Consider the following 19565-nt stretch of genomic DNA (forward strand, 5'->3'; position numbering starts at 1 on the left):
TCCTTCCATCCATCCATCAATCCATCCCCACCCCTATACACTCCCATCATCCATCCATCCCTGTACACACCCTTCTAACCATCCATCAATCCATCCTCCATCCACCCCCACCTCTATACACCCCCCATCCATTCCCAATTCCCCATCCACCCCTATACACTCCCATCCATTCCCGTACACATCCCTCTATCCTCTATCCACCCTCATCTCTATACACTCCCCATCCATCCCCACCTCTATATAACCCCTATCCACCCCATCCCTCCCTCCTTCTCTCCATCCATCCCCCATGTACCCCCACCTCTATCCACCCCATCCACCCCTCCATCCACCCCCATCCACGCCTCCATCCGATCCATTCACCCACTCCCATCCATCCCCATCCATCCACCCACCCTATCCACACCCCACCCTATCCACCCCTCTACCCCATCCATCCACACACCCCTATACACCCACCATCGATCCACACCCCCACTACTATACAGGCCCATCTATCCACCCCATCCACCCCTCCATCCACCCCCATCCACGCCTCCATCCGATCCATTCACCCACCCCCATCCATCCCCATCCATCCACCCACCCTATCCACACCCCACCCTATACACCCCTCTACCCCATCCATCCACACACCCCTATACACCCCCCATCGATCCACACCCCCACTACTATACAGGCCCATCTATCCACCCCATCCACCCCTCCATCCACCCCCATCCACGCCTCCATCCGATCCATTCACCCACCCCCATCCATCCCCATCCATCCACCCACCCTATCCACACCCCACCCTATACACCCCTCTACCCCATCCATCCACACACCCCTATACACGCCCCATCGATCCACACCCCCACTACTATACAGGCCCATCTATCCACCCCATCCTCCCCTCCATCCATCACCATCCACCCCATGCACCCCCCTCCACTCTCCACCCCATCCGTGCCCCACCCCGTACACCCCACCCCAACACACCCCCATCCACACCCCATCCCTATAGACCCCACATCCATCCAGCGCATCCACCCCTATACACCCCCATCCATCCATCCACCCACCCCATCCACACCCCATTCCTAAACATCACCCATCCATCCACCCACCCCATCCACACCCCATCCCTATACACTCCCATCTATCCATCCACCCCATGCATGCCCCACCCCTATACACCTCCACGCATCCCTCCACCCTCATCCCTCTACCCCCATCCATCCATCCCCCCATCTCTATAGCCACGCTACGGACCCACACCCCACTCTGCCCCCCGTAAGCATGCCAGTACTTTGTACTGCACCCCACTCCGGGTGCCGCGCTGCCCTGCGCCCGGGGGCCCCAGTGGGAAAGGCCGGGGACACGGAGGCCCGCGGGCGCAGGGGGAGGAAGGCGGGTGGGGGGGCTCCAGCCCCCCATCAACCCCGCGGGGCGCGCCGCCTGCGCCTTTAAGAGGCGGGGGGAGGGGTAGCCCCAGCCCAGCCCCGCTCGCTCCCTGACGTCGGTTCCTTCCCTTTCTTTCGCTGTTTTGCAGCCGCCCCGGCCAGGCGGGGACCCCGCTCGCTCGCCCGCCCCGATGGTGCCGCGCTGCCCGGCCAGGGCCGTTCCCGGCAGCCGCAGCCTGGCGTGAGCCCGCGCCTGGTGAGCGCCCGGCGGGCCCGGAGCGGGAGCGGGATGGCCGGAGCCCGCGGCTGGCGCTAGGGGCTCGGGTCCTTTGCACCAGCCCCCCCAGTCTCCAGCATCCTCCCAGCGGGCGGCGCCCCGGAGCCGCGGGGGGTGCGGCCGCCCCTGCCCTTTGTGCGCCGGCGAGGGGCGCACGGAGCCGGGCTCCCCGGGAAGGGACCCGCCGGCGCCCGCCGCTGCTGCCCATCCCCCGTCCTGGGCCATGAGCGCCCCCTTCTAGCCGCGGAGCCGCGCGGGTCCCCCCCGGCCAGCCCCCGGGGAAGATGTCTTCGCGCACCGCCCTGGCGTCTGGCAACGAGCGGAACTCGGACGCGGTGAGTCCCGGGGCCTTTGTCCCCCGCGCCCTACGCTGCCCCCGGGGCTCGCTGCCCCTTCCCCTGCCCGGAGCCAGGCCCCGCGGGTGGGGCGGGCAGCGCACAATGGACGGAGCCGCCGGGCAGCGCCAGGGATCGATTCGCCTCCCACCCCCTGGCCCGAGCTCGGCTCGCTGGGGAGCCGGGTGGGGCTGGGGCCGCCCCTGCGCTGGGCTGGCCGGGGAGGGGGCAGATCGTGTGCGCGAGGGAGCGGGGCGGGCTGGGGCCGTCTCCCCAGCCCCCGCTGCAGGGAGCCGGGGTGGAGCGGGGCCCCAGCCCCCGCTGCAGGGAGCCGGGGTGGAGCGGGGCCCCAGCTGCGCCCACCTGCAGCATGGTGCTTCTGCACAGGCTGAGCCAGTGGGCCCTTGCAGGGAGGGCGAGACCAGCACTGGGGCCATTCCCCCAGCCTCGCTGGCTCCCACCCAGCCCACAGCTGGGAGCCAACAGGGTGTGGGGTCCCTGAGCCTGCCCCAGTTGAGGGGAGTTATGTTGGGCTGGGGGCACACGGGGGCTGGCAGCATATGCATCCTGGGTGGGCTAAGGTCAACAATGACATTTGCCTCGGTGAGGGGGCATGTGGTGTCTCCGTGGGAAGGGAGGGGGGCTGCCACAAGTGGGGGGGGGACGGGACTCTGCATCAGCTCAGCTTGGGCCTTAGCCTGCTGCAGCAGGGACACGCCAGGAGGCCTTTGTCGGGTGGGGGGGCTGTGAGTGGAAGCAGTGAAGGAGCCTATGGTTTGGGCCTGACTGTCCCCCTGGCTGGGGTGTGGAGCTAGAGGAGAAGGGGAACAACCTCCTAGGGCATGGTGAGACCTGCCGACCGTCAATCACACGCATGCCCACTCACCACCCCTCCCTGACACACACACACACACACACACACACACGCACCCCCAAGATGCATACCACACACCTCTTGCACGCTGGGAACTGCAGCCCCCCAGCCTCACACGCTCCTCACACCCGCAGACGCAACACTGCACTGGCATCTTCCTAGGAGCCAGGCAGGCCCTGCCCGTGGACTCCCATGTCCCCCGCCTTGCACCCTGCCTGGGGTGAGGAGAGTCCACGCGCGCCCGTGTTCCTGCTGGCACAGTGACATTGCTCCCGGATCACTTCTGTGTCCTTGCCATGGAATCTCCAGAGCCGCTGTGCCCTGCACTGGATGTACTTTAAAGGGAAAAGTAGTTCCTTAGCAACTAAGGTGGCATTTCCTGGCGCCGCGGGGGTGTGGGCCCCCTCTCTTCCTGGCTCCCTCCGCGGCTTGGCACACCAGTCTCAGACACAGGGTGGCAAATGCAAGGTTTCCCGTGGCATTGCCTGTGTGGTTGGCCTTGGTAGCACCAGGATCTCTGGGCAGGGCTGCTTCGTGGCATGGGAGCCCCAGCGGAAGGCACCCAGCGTGGCCTCCTCCCGGCTGAGATGAGCCATGTCCCTCCCTCTGCCAGCCTGGGCCAAGCCGTCTGTCTGTGGAGGCTGGTGCTCTGCTCCCACCATGGCCTCTGCTGGATGCTCCCAGCATGCACCTGGCCTGATGTGGGATGCAGATACCCTGGAGCGCGAGTCAATGAGCCTCTCGCCTCTCCTCGCCTGCATGGCTCCATTGCTCCTGCTGCTGCGTATGACACTGGGCAACCCTCTCCGAGCACGACCTGGCCTGCTGGGAGCCTGATCTCCTGCCAGCCCCCTCTCCTGGCCCTTGTGTGGTGGGACAGTTCAGTCCTGGCAGCAGCCCAGCGCGCATTGAAACCCAGACATGCCGGGGCACCCGCTCCCTGCCCCTATGGCCGCCAGAGATGGGGGTGGACAGCAAAGCCAGTGTGGGCCCCATGCTGCTGTCAGCCCTCAGGAGGGAACCTGCTTTGGGGAGATGGCTCTTGAGCCCTGCTAGTCAAAGAACCGGCTAACTAGCTTGGTCCCATTGCACCCAGCAAATGGCAGTGAAGTGGCTCTCTTGCATGGGGGAAACTGAGGCACAGAGGGGCAGTGACTCAGGGTCACCCAGTGAGGCAGACAGCTGGGGATAGGAGTCCTGACACTCTGTCTCCCCCTGCTGTAGCCCACTAGCCCCCACTCTCCTCCTAGAGCCAGGGATCGAACCCAGGTGTCTTGACTCCTCCGAGTCCCAGCTCCCCCGCTCTAGCCGCCAGACACCACTCCCCTCAGGACTCCTGGGTTCTGTTCCCAGCTCTGTGACCCACAGCTCCACCCCACTAGACCCCACTCCCCATGCAGAGCTGGGGCTAGAACCCAGGAGTCCTGGCTCCCAGCCCCCCTCTTCCCTAAAAAAGCTTTGACTACATCCTTCACTCCTGGGCTGGGCCATCTTGCATCACCAGCAAATTCCCGCGCTGAGTGAGCAGGAGTTCCTAAATCCCTTCCCCCCACCAGTGACCCCACCCGCTTCCCTGTCCCTGGGAGATGGAGCAGCTCGTCCTGCTTTGGGGAAGTGGCTTTCTGAGATTGTGACAACCTCGGTCATTTCCCTTCCTCCCCACATCTGTCCCCTGCCCAGCCAGGGCACAGGTGTCAGGGCAGCGAGGGGGTTCCCTCCAGGAAATGCCCTCACTCTGCCCCCTCTGAGCACACAGCCCTGCTGAGAAGCCGGCTCCATGGCCTGAGGACTCCAGATGACCCTTGGCCACCCAAGGTCCTGTGCTCCCCTGCGGGGGGGGAGGGGAGGGCTGGTTCTGGTGCTGCTCCTGCAGCAGCCTCCCCAGGGAGCCTGGCTGCTGCTGCTGGCCCGGCATCAACCCAGAGCACCAGGCTCCCTCCACTCCACTGAAGCTTGGGTGTCAGCACCATGCAGCATCCAATCCCTCCCTGGGGGTTGAGCAAGCCCCACCTCAGGCCTTGGGAGTGCCCTGTCCTGAAGAGCTCTCAGAAGAGGGATTTTCCAGCCCGGGGCAGGCCCTGCCCCCATTGGCGCCTGAGTCTTCCCTCCTCCTCCTCCTCCTTTTGGTCCCATTCTCCTACTTGTAGAAATATTGGGCTGGAAGGGACCTCAAGAAGTCATCAACTCCAGTCCCTGCCCTGAGGCTGGACCAAGTCACCCTAGACCACCCTGCCAGGGCTTCGTCCCTCCCATGGTGGGGATTTCCATCACCTCCCTACACAACCTGGCCCAGGGCCAGAGATTAACTCCCCTTCCACAGTAGGAAGGTTTGACCTAATCTCGAACCTAGGGCCCCCTTGCTGCAGCGTAAGCCCCGTTACTTGTCCTGCCTTCAGTGGACGTGGAGAACAGTCTATCCCCTTCCCTTTTATAAGAGCCCTGAACGTATTTTACGTCTGGTCTCAGTGTCTTCTCAGGACTAGACACGCCCAGTTTTTTACCTGTCCTCACTGCTCTGGTTTTCTAAACTTTTGATCATTTTTGTTGCTCTGTGGACTCTCTCCAGTTTGTCCCCATCTTTCCTAAAGTGCAGAGCCCAGAACTGGACCCAGCCGTGCAGCTGAACCCACCCCAGGGCCGAGCAGAGCAGGACATTTACTTCTTGTGTCTTACCTACGTCACTCCTGGTAATGCACCCAGAATGAGATTGGCCTTTTTGCAACTGCGTCCCATTGTTGACTCGTATTCAGTTTGTGATCCACTTTAACCCGGATCCTGTCCAGCAGCTTTGCCACCTAGCCAGCCAGGACCCACTTCGTATTTTGGCATTTGATTTTTCCTTCCTAAGGAAAGCATTTTGCAGTTGTCTTTAATAAACTTCAGAATTCAGACCAGTTCTCCAGTTGGTCAAGGTTGCTTTGAATTCTGATCCTGGCCTCCCAAGTGCTTCCTGCCCTCCCAGCTGGGTGGCCTCTGCAGAGTTTATAACCATTGGCTCCACGCCATTATCCAAGTCATCCCTGAAAATATTGACTGACCCTGTGGGACCCCACTAGAGACCACTGCTCAGTGATCTTTGGTCTTTCAGCCAGTTGTGCACCCTCTGGGCAGTAATTTCATCTAGACCATTGTGCCCATGACACGGTTCTCAGCCTGGGGTCCATGGAGTCTTGCAGGCTGTGCCCTTCCCTTTGAAATCTTGTAGTGGTGTGCAGATGCAAAGAGGTTGAAAACCACTGGCTTATGAGACTGGGTGAAATGTCACTTCTACTGTCCCCCATCTACTAGGCCAGCAAGCCTGTCGGAGAAGGAGATTAGGTTGGCCTACAGGTCTCCCTTCCAAGCTGTGAGCCCATCCCAGCCTGCTTAGCTCGAGCACAGGAGTGACTCTTCGCCTGAGGTGCCAGGTTCATGTGGCTGCTGTAGGAACCAGCGTGGTGATGGAATGCCCTGCAGTGATGCAGGAGGTGCCTAGCTGGAGAGCGGTCCAGCAAGGCCATGGCATCCCTAGCGCCCTTGCAGGGGCTGATCTGGGCCCCAAAGGCCTTCCCAAGCAGTCTCTGTCCAGGTCAAAGGAAGAGGAAGCTCCTGTGGGATGCTGTGGGCTTGGTGCCGAGGGCATTGGGCACCTCACTCCCCTTGCTAACATCTTGCCACCGTGGAGGCAGTGGGGTGGGAAAGGCACAAAAGCTGTTCTTCCCTGTCTAGGGGGCCATGCCCTCTCTGGGATGTGGCTCCATGCTGCCACTCCACACTCAGCCCCTGCACTGTTGACATGATGCCTGGCACAGCCCCAGGGCCTCTGCTGCCCTTGTGGTGGGACACAGGTCATTGCACAGCAATTCCAGTGCATTATGTATGGACTCAGGCCACTTGGGGTGCTGGGGTCCCTGTCCCCCTACCTGAGAGGGTATGCTTGGCATCCCAGAATGCACTGCTGCCTGCCACCCATGGGACGGGAGAAGAGGTGAAGGAGTACCGGTTCCTGCGTTGGTGCGTCACTGCCCACCTGCCAAGGGTCAGGGACTGGGCCCGGAGCCCTTGCTCCCATCGCCCTCCTGCTGGGCTCCAGGTCCCACAAGTGGGTGCGGCCGGAGCACCCTAGGGACTGGCTGGGTGATATTGCTGCCCTGGGCTGTTTCTGCAGCTCATGCCACCAGTGAAATGGAGCAGGGCATCTGTCTAGTTCCCAGTGTGGTTTTCTGACCATGTCACTAATGGGTTTGTTACCGTTGGGCATCTCTGCCTTAACTGGCCTGGCAGACTGCAGGCCTCCGGAGAGCTGTGTGGCTGGGAGAACCAGGATAGGCATAGCAGGGCGCTATGGGAAGGGGTTAAGGCAGCGGTCCCCAACTTTTCTGTTGCAATAGCATATTCATGCTTCCAGAAGAGTGTGGTGGCTGCCGGATGACCAGCTGCTGAAATGCCGCCAAGAAGGGGTGGCATTTCAGCAGCGACGCTTCTTGCTTCTGGGTGGCATTTCGGCGGCAGTTTGTCCGGCGGCTGCACTCCTCGGCGGCAGGTTGTCCAGCGGCTGCGCTCCTCGGCGGCGGGTTGTCTCCCTTGTCACTAGGCGGGTGCACATAAATGCCCCGTCGGGCGCCATGGCACCTGCGGGCACTGTGTTGGGGACACTGGGTTAAGGGATACTGGCAGAGCTGGGGGCGGGGTGGATTCCAAGGCTGGGATAGCAGGGGGCTGCTGGTCAGGGTTGCGGGGCATAAGGGGAGCTGTGGGGCTCAGTGGTCCAGGGCTAGGAGATTGTTCAGGCCAGCCAGTAGGCTCCTGAATGGCTGCTGTGGGTTGCGGGGCTGGGATGCTGCCAGGTCAGAGCAGATCCCGAGGCCAAACTCTCCAGGAAGTAGCCAGTGAGTGAGGGGCTGTTTGTGGAGTGGGCATAAGGGGTCTGGGGCCCTGCCTGCAGCAGGGTGTGGGGCTCCCAGAAACGGAGCCACCGAAGTCCGTTAACACTTCTACAAACCCTGGCCTGATGATCTGTGGCTGGGCCCTGGCCCATGAGCACCCCCTGCTGGAGGCCTGGGGTGGGACCAGCCCTGCGGAGGTGGTCGGAGTGGGGGGGACACGCTGCTGCAACCGAGGGGAAGTGCTCCCTGTGAGAGCAGCCCACAGCGTGCGGTTTGCAGGGCACAGCACAGTGTGTGCCCTCTGAGCCCCACCTGCCTGGGTCAATCCCCCAGCTCCCTGGGGCAGTGGGAGCAGACCATGCCCTGCTGTGGGCCCTGCCCCTGCTTGTCTGCTGCCCAGACTCTGGGCTCCTCTTGCCATTGGCATGGTGCCTGTCTTTCCTGTTTAAAAAGCTGACACCTCCATTGTAATGTCTGGGCCTGGCACCCCCTCCCTCCCAGCTGTGCACTGCCCCCCGCCCCCAGTTGCTTTTGGACCATGTCAGCCAGCAGGCCCTAACTAGCAGGGCCTGGAGCCCCGGGGCAGGGGAGGGAGCTGTGTTTACACGTGTTGGCTTTTCGCTCCCGCCTGGTTAAATACCATTGGGCTGTGCTAGTCTGGGCGCGCTGCTGATGCCACCTGAAAGGGCACCACTGCCCCAGCCTTGGCAGCTGGGAAGGCCCCAGGTATGGCTGGGAAACATGTGCTGCCAGGTGACCTCCCCAGCCCCGGGGCAGTGGAGTTTCAGAAGGGGAGCCCGAAGGGAATGGGCTGCATGGAACTGCAGGGATCGCCATAGCTACACCCGAGTCTGGGTGCCCACACTGCCACCATACTGCCCAGGGAAGAGAGAAGCTCTTCTGCAATGCCCACGGCTGGTCCAGCCCGACACGTGCATGCTTAGCACAGTGGGCGGGTGGCAGGCTAGGGGCAAGGCGATCTCCTTGCCAGTGAGTGTCTACCGGTGCTGGCACTTGCAGCTCCTGGCTCTTCGGTGCCACCTGGGATGGGTGCTTCCTGTCCTAGAGCATGGGTGGAGGGGATCGGGTTAGATTGGCATCAGCCCAGCTTACCTCATGGCTCGGCTCGCTAGGCCCCAGCCAGACGCTCTGCACGAGGGCCGTGTGGGCATATGAGCAGCCGGATCCAAGGCGAACGATCCTGCAGCCTCCTGTCTCCTTATCCCATTCTGAGCCGGCCGGTGTGTTGGCAATGAGCTTCCGAAAGCTCAGCCTGCTGGGCCAGGGCTCCATTCTCTGCAGCCTGGCTGCGGCCTGTCTCGCCGCCACTCAGTGACCCGCTTGCCTGGGCCAAAAGTCGGCACCCCCTCCATGGCTTCTGCAGCAGGGCAGGGTACGTTACAGCTGCGCTGCACGTGGGGCCATCCTCGGGACGTGTCGAGCTTAAAGCTGGCACTCGACCCACCGGTTCTGCACGGCGCGGCCTCCCTGCACACTGGGTGAACTCGGAGACGTGCCACTAAATCCGTTAATTAGCTTGTGAGTTTAAATTAATTTTGAAAGGGGCCTTTTAGGAAGCTTCGCCCCTGGGATCCAGAAGAGCGTGCAGACGTGGAGAGACAGCTCAGGCGCCCCTGGCCGGGAGAGCTCGTGGGAGCCTGGGCTGAGGGGCAGTGGGGACTTTTATGTCATTTCCCCGATGCTCTTCACATGGGGGGGGTCCTCCTTCCGCAGGGCCTGGCTGGGGGGGCGGGATGTGTGTTTCCCCGGGAGAGCTGCCCTCTCTCACGGTCCTTGCTTGTCCCCAGCTGTGTGGCTAGTGTGGGGAGGGCTGCTCTCACCTGCTGATCTGAGGGGAGTGAGAAAAGGGGAGCGCAGGTGGCACCAACAATCAGTGGCGTTTACATGAGATGCTAGGCTCTGGCCTTGTTGGCAGGCTCCTGCCAGGCATCCCGGCAGAGCAGCAGATAAGAGGGCTCACCCCAGCCCCTAACACAAGGGGGATTAAGGCTGACCTGAACCCTGAATGCCCTCGCTGCCTTGGCTAGGGACAGCTGCAGCATCCTGTGGTGCAGGCGACCCCCAGGACTGGTCCGGCTCTAGGCCCGAACGCCCGCCGAGCAGGGCTTGGTCTGGGGCTGATGAGGAGGGGAGCCTTCCTCAGAGGCGCAGTGGGCACTGGAGGCCGAATCCAGGCTAGCGGGCCCCAGCTCTGGCTGGCAAGATGGCAGGGTGCTTGCCGAGCTAGCCAGGAGGCAGCTGGCTGTGGGCAGAGGGGGTTGGGTTACCCTCCCTGGGCAGGGCAGTGGTGCTGCCTTCTTGGGGAGGAGCTGGGGCGCTGCATCCTCAGGAGAGCCGAGCAACTGATCTCTGAGCTATTGCAGAGTTATCTGGGGAGGGTTGGCCCCCCAGCTTTGTCATGGGGGTTTCCATGGCACCAGTGCTGGGATGGGGACCCTGAAATACTGCCTCTGCTTTGGGGATTTGGCATCTGCGGCGCCAGGATTGTGGGTTGCTGTCTCTGGGATGGGGGGGTACTGCAGCTTCAGGATGGGGGGCCCTGCAGCTCCGGAATGGAGCATACCAGCTTTCTCAGTATCACCACCCCCGCATGCGAGAGCCATGCCAAGCGTCCGTATCTTTCCCTTGCTGCACCAGGCTGGAAGCAGCTGGGGCTGGAGGCCTCAGTTTACCCATTGGAGGGTGGCAGTGCAGGCAAACTCCCCTCCCCAGCTGCCTGTTGGCCAGCTCCATGCTAGCCTTGGGGCGTGGGGCTGCGGGGGGGAGGCAGTGCTGGCGGTGAAGCCGGGGTTCCTGGGATAGGGGGCAGGCTAGAGCCCCACCCCGCTTCTCTGCCCCCCTTCCGGTGGCATGTAGCCATCTGCGTGCTGTGTGGCAGCCCCGGGCTTTGCTGGGCCGTCGCTCACTCTTGTCTCAGCGTGTCCAGGCCCAGCCAGCTGCTGAGTGTAAAACACCCAGGCTGCTGCCAGCGTCGGCTCTCTCTGAGGGGCACGCTGGCTACTTCTGGCAAACTTGGGCCCCATGAGCATCACCCCCTCCCCTCCGCTCCTGTGTGGGTCTGGGGACTCCCAGCTGTCCCGGCCTGGTGTGGTCCTGATTCAGCCCCTCCCCCTTCCCCATGGGAGTTCCATAGCCCATGGCAGGAGACACCAGCACCGGAGCTGAGCACCAGGGCAGACTGCGGGGAAGGCCCTGCTCAGAGGCTGCTGCTAGGCCAATCCAGGCTGAGATCCAGCTCCCAGGGTTGGTTGGGGCATCAGCACAGAGGCCAGCCCATTCCATGGCACTGGGGCAGCAGACAGCAGTAACTCATTCTGGCCCTGGGGCTGGCTCAGCACAGCTCTGTCTGGCGGGGCACAGGGCTGGCACAGCCATTCTCTTTGCACATGGTCCCAGGTAGGACAGACACCCTGAAACCACTCGCCTGGCTGAATCACAGGCTGGGGCTGGAGGTGGCTGGCCACTGCTCACTTGGGTTTGGCTGGTTGGCACTAGTGCCCCCGGCTAGCACGGGCTCTCCTGGCTCCATGGGCCTGGTCTCAGACCCACGCCCGCATGAGCTGCACTTCAGGGCTGGGGTTAGGTCTGCATGCAGTGGCCCTTGATTCAGTAGCTCCTCCAAGGCGGGAATGGTCTCTCCTGGAGATGGATGGACGGACAGAGCGTGATCCCTGTGCCCAGCCTCTGACCGCTCTAAAGAGCCATAGGCTTTAATGCCAGAAGGGATTATCGTGTTCTTCTTGGAGTGCTGGTCCCTATCTGAATTCCACGAAGGTTATACGCAAGCGCCATGTGCCCGGAGCCAGAGAATTTGGAAGTAGCAGCATCCATTGGTCAGTGCATGTACACTTGCTCCACCTCATGGTTTCATCCGAGGTGATAAAGGGTGGGGCGGACCGACCACGCCCTCAGTTCCATCTCACCGCCGCCTGGTCTGGGTCGGAGCCTCTCGTTTCATCTCTTACTTAACTAAAAGGTCTTTCTTGGTGTGTGTGTGTGTGCATAGTTAATTTGTTGTTTTTACTGTAGTTAGTAGCTTTAGGATTTTAAGGACTTTGGGATGCCATTTATACCAGTCCCACCCTCCCGCAAGCACCCAGGCCTGGGTACTGGGTTTTGCAGAAGATGCAGGGGTTCAAGATCTGCACCTCTTGCCTGGCTCATTCTCGATCAGTGACGAGGCAGCGCTGCCCTTACTGCTTGTCAGAAGCCCATATTGCTTCCAGGTGCCATATCCACTTCTTGTTGCCAAGCCATACCCGGGCAGGTTGGGCTCTCCGCCTCAAGAACCACCTTATGGAGGTTGCCAGGAGGCTGCAGTCAGGCCCAGGCCTGGGATTTCCCTCCCCGCCCCCCAGTACATCAGCCTGAGAAACCCAGGAGTGCGCCTCCTGCCACGGAGACCCAGTGCGGTTCGGCCAGGACCAATGCTGTGGACCCACGCTGGGGCCTAGTCGTGAGGCTGGGAAGCATGCGCATAAGCATGGCAGGGAATCTTCGTCCAGGCCCAAGAAAGAACACGCCTTCCATGAGTTCCAGCCACGGGGAAGCAGCTTGTTCCAAGGCTCACAAGCACAAGAAGTCACAGAGAGTGTCGGATCTGCCAGTTCTATCCACCGAGCCACATACGCCTTGCAGGTCGGCACCCACGTGTCAAGGGAACCTTCAGTTCCAAGGCAATGCTCAGTTCTGGCTCTGGTTCCAACTGGATCAAATACCGCTGATGCTGGGGAGGCTAGAGTCAGCACTCGGGCCTCATGAACTCTTTGCTTTGGAGGAGGCGAGATGTCCACATCTTCCACTTCAGCCGGTGCCTGGGGATGTACGCTCTCCTACCCTGGACTTACCTCCTTCGGGTTGTGTTTCCCCTATGGCTTATACAGTTCTGCCGGTACCACCATCCGACTTCTCAGCAATGGAGGATTCGGATGGAGGGCAGGGACCGCTCCTCCCCTACCGTACTTATGAATATCCGAAGGCTCCACCAACTCAGTGGCAATACCCTCTGTTTCCCCAACAAAGGAGCCACTGGTGCCCAGTTCCTTGGGGACCTCCGCACCATCCGACGGATCCATCTCCTTGGCCATACTGGGGGTCCTGGCCTCAGTATCCACCTCTGGAACCTTCCCATTCAGCAAGGGAAGAGTCCCCCTTCTCTTCTCTTCAGCCAGGGGTGCTGGAACAATTTTTACAGTGAGGGGTTTGAACCAAACTGTAAACCCTGTATATGATGGGAACTATTTCAAGCCTGGGGGTGCAGCAGCACCCCCTGCACCCATAGTTCCAGCAGCTATGGCTCCAGCTGTTATTGAGTAGGCGTTCGGAACCGGTGTTGGAGGATGAGCCACTCAGCCTGGCTCCAACAGTACTGCAGGAACAGGAGCAGTTCTCTTCGTCCTCTCCAGACACCACTGTGTCTTCAGTTCCCTCCTCACTCCCGTCTGATAACCAGTTCCAGGACTGGTTACGCAGAGTGTCCGAGGCCCTCCCCATTCCACCAAAGGAGGTACAGGACAAACAGCACCACCTTCGTGACACCTTCCATGCCTTGGTACCAACCAGAGTGCCTCTACTGATCCATGATGCCATTCTCCAACCAACCCAAACTGTCTGGCACACTCCAGCCACTTGTGTACCCACCCTCAAGGGGGCAGAGAAGAGGTACTATGTACTGGTGAAGAGGTCTGAGTTTCTGTTTTCGCACCCCACCACCCAATTCCCTCGTGATACAAGCAGGCCAGGCTATAACACCCCGCTCCCCCCAGCAGACAAGGAGGGTAAGTGACTGGACCTCTTGGGTTGCAAAGTCTTCTTGGCCAGCCTTCGATTCCGGATTTCCAATTTCCTGGTAATATTTGCTAAATATGACTTTCTAACTTATGGCAAGTTGGTGGACTTTGCAGGCAACCTTCCCCAGGAGGCTTCTGCCTGCTTACAGGCTATCTTAGAACAGTGGTTCTCAACCAGGGGTATGTGTAGCCCTGGGGGTATGCAGAGATCTTCCATGGGGTACATCAACTCATCTAGATATTTGCCTAGCTTTACAACAGGCTACATAGCGAAGTCAGTACAAACTAAAATGTTATACAATAACTTGTTTATACTGCTCTATATACAATATACTGAAATGTAAGTCCAATATTTATATTCCAATTGATTAATTTTATAATTATATAGTAAAAATGAGAAAGCCGACAATTTTTCAGAAACAGTGTGCTGAGACACTTTTGTATTTTTATGTCTGATTTTGTAAGCAAAGTAGTTTTCAAGTGAGGTGAAACTTGGGGTACACAAGACAGATCAGCCTCCTCAAAGCGGGACAGTAGCCTGGAAAGGTTGAGAACCACTGTCTTAGAGGAGGACAAATTCATTGGGAGGATGACATTCCAGGCCTCAGTGGATGTGGCAGACACCTCTTCGTGCACAGTGGCTATGGGGACGTCAGGAGGAGGAGTACCTCAAAGGATCTCCCTTTTGATGAATCTCATCTCTTCAGCTAGAAAACCGACAATTACCTCCACTCCCTCAAGGATTCCAGAGTCACACTACGATTGTTGGGTATTGACACACTAGCACCCAAGCATGAGTTCTGCCACCTGCTGCCAATGATTCAGAACACCTCAGTTCTTCCATAAACTGCCAATGAGCCTCCTCGCACATAACAGAAGACCCAACGGCCCCATTCTCCAGGCTCCCAATCACAGCCTTCCACATCTCATGCTCAGTCTTTGCAAAAGCGATATTTCGGAGGGCACCAAGAGAGCTGCCTCCCACCATGCACCTGACCCACCCCGTCTGGGGACACTTAGCATTCCTTTTACCAGCTTGGCGTGCGATAGCAATGGACACGTGGGTCCTGGATGTCAATCGACATGGCTGTACATTTGAGTTCATGATGCTACCTCACTCACGCCCCCACATCAGGGACCACTCTCACGGCAGTATCCGCGCCCTAGAGGTGGACTCTGTACCGCAGAGGGGAGCAGTAGAACCTGTTCCAATGACTTCCCAGGGTGCAGGGTTCTATTCCACGTATTTCTTTGGACCCAAGAAGAAGGGCGGATGGAGACCAATCTTGGACCTGCGTCTTCTCAATCAGTTTCTACACGAGCCCAGGTTTCGTATGCTTACCTTAGCAGCCATCATACCCTCTCTGGAAAAAGGCCAGTGGTTTACGGCTCTCAATATGCAGCGGGCCTATTTTCATATAGACTTCCACCCAACCCACAGAAGGTTCGCGAGGTTCGCGGTAGGCCATCAACGCTTCCAATCCAAGGTCTTACCATTTGGACTTATCGCTGTTATGCAGGTTTTTGGGGTTTTTTGTAGTGGAGATCCACCTCCGACGTCGGGGGCCCTGCCTCGACGATTGGCTGCTAGCAGCAGCATGCAAAAGGGAAGCTCGAGCCTCAACCTCCATGCTGCTCAGACTCCTCTCTTCCTTTAGGGTGAGCGTTAACATTGAAAAATCGACTTTGGATTCCACACAGTCACTAGAATTCATAGGAGCCCGCATGATGCAATCTCAGCACAAGCCTACCTACCAAGAGCTGATTGCCAAGATGGTCACCAGTCCTTCTGTTACATTCCAGACTTGCCTTTCCCTCCTTGGCCACGTGGTGGCTTGCATGTCCGTCACCGCCTTCGCTCACTTTGCCTTCACTGACTCTAGCTGTGGCTCCAAAGGGTCTATTCTCTCTCGCTACATAGCATGGGCCTCCTGTTGACACTTCCCCCCCAGAGTTACTCCTCTTCCTCCACTGGTGGACGGACCTGGGTCACTCTGCACCCGGGAAACTCTTCCTTCCATCCTTTCAGAGCACGACTCACCATCGTCATGGACTGTGCCACATGGGCGAACATGTGACACGGGAGTTGGGCTGCTTGAGAATCCAGGATGCTCATCAACATCCTGGAGCTTCGGGCGATGTGAAGGGCGTGCCGCGTATTTCTCGCCTCCGTTTGCTCCCGTCATGTTCTTGTCATGTCAGAAGTGACATGTCACCACCATTTATTACATCCACAAACAAGGGGCACATGGCACCAGCACTCTGTGCGGAAGCGGTTTGTCTATGGGACTGGTGCATCGCCTACTAGATCCTGTTGTCAGCCGCCTATCTTCCTGGGACTCAGAACGTGATTGCAGACTCTCTGAGCAAGAAATTCATGGCCGAACACAAATGGGCACTGCACGACACTGTAGCCAGTGACATTTTTGCCCGATGGGAGACTCCAACCAGGGACCTCTTTGTCTCCCACACCAACAGCAGATGCACCCCGTACTGCTCCAGAGTGGGCCTCCATGCCCATTCCCAAGGTGATGCCCTCGTCCTCTGCCAGTTGGACCAGACCCCGTACAACTTTCCCCCATACCTGTCCTGACTCACATCCTCCACAAGATCAGGTGGGAGAGGGCCACAGTTATTCTAATTGCCCCATTTTGGCTTCGCCAGTTCTGGTTTCTCCTGCTCCACATGTCAGCGTGTGTCGTCGTCGTCGTCCCCTCCTCCCCCCCCGCTTCCACTGCCAATGTTCCCAGAACTGCTCACACAACACAGCGGTAGGATCAGGCATCCCAATCCACAGACACTCCCCCTAAAAGCTTGGTTTTGGGGGGGCATCTTCACTAGAATGGGACTGTTCGTCGGCAGGGCAAAACATCCTCTCTAGTAGCAGGAAAGGCCATGAGGCTCCTATCAGGCCAAGTGGAAGCGTTTCCCCTCAAGGGCCCAGCAGAGGGGTCTTTCCCCTGAGGATGTGGATGTTCCCCTTCTTCTGGACTGCCCTCTGTCTCTGAAGGCGTCGGGACTCACGCTCAACTCCATATGTGCCTTCCATCCCCTGTGGAGGGGCAGTATGTCTTTATGCACCCCTTGACTGGCAGGTCTTGGAAATGCTTCCTTCAGACCTGTCCACCTGTTCAACCTATCGGCCCCAATGGGATCTCACCCTCGACCTCTCACCCTCAGTGAAATCACCCTTTGAACCTCTGGCCTCCAGCTCCCTGTCTCTCCTTTCCATGACGGCTGCCTTCCTGGTAGTTATTACTACCCATCTCACGGTAGGCAAACTGGGGGCCATGACAGCGGATCCCACATTCCTTAAGGACAAGGTTTCTCTGCATCTGCACCCAAGTTTCTGCCAAAGGTTGTATCCTGTTTTCATGTCAATCAGCCCATACGCTTACCTGCCATCTTTCCAAAGCCTCGCGCTTTGGCAGAGGAGCCTTTACTCCCTTGACCATTCAGCAAGTCCCCTAGACTGTTTATGGCGATAGCCTACAGGATTAAGGAGCAGGTGATCTCCACACAGAGGATCTCTAAGTGGGTTTCGTCGCACATTACTCTCTGCTATTGGCTGTCAGGACTGTCTCTGCCCCTTGGGGTACGAGTCCATTCCACAAGAGCACAAGCATCAGCTACGGCCATGTTTCAAGACATGCCACTTACAGACATGTGGGGTGGCCCCGTGGAGCTCGATACGAACCTTCTCTTCTCATTACACCTTGGTGTGAGACTCTGCAATGGATGCCTCGTTCAGCATGGCTGTTCTCCATTCCACAGTTCTGTCCTCTTCCTCGCACCTCCTCCTGACTGGGTGCTGCTTGTTAATCACCCTCAGGGGAACACAATAGAGACCATCACTTGAAGGAGGAGGATGTTACTTACCTGTAACTGGAGGCTCTTCAAGAGGTGTGGTCCCTATCTGAATTCCAGTCCCACCCTCCTTCCCCTCTGCTGCAGATCTGTGCCACTTGCAGTGGAGAAGGAATTGAGGGCGCAGTCAGTCCACCCTGCCCTTTATCGCCTTATATGAAACCATGAGGCAGAGCAAGGGCGCATGTGCGGACCGACCGACGCTACTGCTTCCAAAATCTCCAGCCCTGATTCATGGCACATGTGTATAACCTTCAGTGGAATACAGATAGGGACCACACATCTCAAAGATCCTCCAGTTACTGGTATGTAACCTCCTCTTCATCTAGTCTCACCTCCTGCACATCACAGGCCACAGAACCTCCCCCACCCATCCTGTAATAGACCCAGAACCTCTGGCTGAATTACTGAAGTCCTCAAATCTTGATTTAAAGAGTTCAAGTTACAGAGAATCCACTATTTACATTTGTTTAAACCTGCAAATGACCCGTGCCCCATGCTGCAGAGGAAGATGAAAAACCCGCAGGGTCTCTACTAATCTGACCTGGGAGAAAATTCCTTCCTGACTCCAAATACAGCGATCAATGGATCCTGAGCATGTTCGCAAGACCCACGAGCCAGACACCTGGGAAAGACTTCTCTGTAGTAACTCAGAGCCCTCCTCATCTCTGGCTATTGGGGGTATTTGCTACCAGCTGTCACAGATGGGCCACGTGGCATTGTAAGCAGTCTAACCAACCATCCCCTCCATAATCTTACCAAGCTCAGTCTTAAAGCCAAGTAGGACTTTTGCCCCATGCTGCTCCCCTTGGAAGGCTGCTCGAGAACTTCACTTCTCTGATGGTTAGAAACCTTTGTCTAATTTCAAGCCTAAACTTGTTGATGGCCAGTTTATATCCATTTGTTCTAGTATCCATATTGGCCCTTAACTTAAATAACTCCTCTCTCTTCCTGTATTTATCACTCCGATGTGTTTATAGAGAGGAATCACATCACCCCTCAGCCTTTGTTTGGTTAGGCTAAACAAGGCAAGCTCCTTCAGCCTTCTCTCACAAGATAGGTTTTCCGTTCCTCGGATCATCCTCGTAGCCCTTCTCTGCACGTGTTCACGTTTGAATTCATCTTTCTTGAACATGGGACACCAGAACTACACAGAAGATTCCCGATAAGGTCTCACTAGTGCCTTGTATAACACTTCCCTGTCTCTACTGGAAATACCTCGCCTGATGCATCCTATGATTGTGTTAGCATTTTTCACAGCCGCATCATACATAGTCCTCCTGTGATTAACCAATACACCCAGGTCTTTCTCCTCCTGTGTCACTTCCAACTGGTAAGTCCCCAGTTTATAGCAAAAATTCTTGTTGTTAGTCCCTAAGTACATGACTTGCACTTTGCACTATTAAATATTGTCCCATTTCTATTATTCCAGTTTTCAATGTCATCAAGATCTTCTTGTGTGATATTCCGCTCCTCCTCTGTACTGGCAATACCTCCCTTCTGCCCAGAGCCCATGGCCCCGGACACTGCCTCGGCTCATGCCCCTGAGTCATAGAATCCTAGGACTGGCAGAGACCTCAAGAGGTCATCTAGTCCGGTCCCCTGCACTCGTGGCAGGACTGAGTATTATCTAGACCGTCCCTGACAGGTGTTTGTCTAACCTGCTCCTGAAAACCTCCAGTTTTGTTGTTGTTTTTTTTCCACCAAATGCATCCGATGAAGTGAGCTGTAGCTCACGAAAGCTTATGCTCTAATAAATTTGTTAGTCTCTAAGGTGCCACAAGTCCTCCTTTTCTTTTTGTGAAAACCTCCAGTGACTGAGATTCCACAACCTCCCTAGGTAATTTATTCCAGTGCTTAACCACCCTGACAGGAAGCTTTCCTAATGTCCAACCTAAACTGTCCTTGCTGCAATTTAAACCCATGGCTTCTTGTCCTGTCCTCAGAAGTTAGAGAACAATTTTTTCCCCCTCCTCCTTGTAACAAGCCTTTTATGTACTTGAAACCTGTTATCATGTCCCCTCTCAGCCTTCTCTTCTCCAGACTGAAAGAATTAGGTTTGTACAATCTTCCCTCGTAGGTCATATTCTCTAGACCTTTCATCATTTTTGTTTCTCTGCCCTGTCTCAGGGCAGGTGGGAAGGAGGCGAGG

At 57.8% G+C, this 19565-nt stretch overlaps 1 protein-coding gene across 2 annotated transcripts in view; it reads left to right on the plus strand.

Annotated features, from left to right (window-relative positions):
- The first annotated feature begins 1512 nt into the window (after positions 1-1512).
- MARK4 (microtubule affinity regulating kinase 4) overlaps positions 1513-19565 on the plus strand; it is a 47782-nt gene continuing 29729 nt past the window's right edge. For both annotated transcript variants that reach the window (XM_038382305.2, XM_038382306.2), the window contains exon 1: positions 1513-1997. In XM_038382305.2, the coding sequence (XP_038238233.1) occupies positions 1947-1997 (51 nt within the window). In that variant the 5' untranslated portion in view covers positions 1513-1946. The remainder of the gene's footprint in view (positions 1998-19565) is intronic.

Source organism: Dermochelys coriacea, chromosome 23, assembly GCF_009764565.3.
Source record: "Dermochelys coriacea isolate rDerCor1 chromosome 23, rDerCor1.pri.v4, whole genome shotgun sequence".
Taxonomy (NCBI): Eukaryota; Metazoa; Chordata; order Testudines; family Dermochelyidae; genus Dermochelys; species Dermochelys coriacea.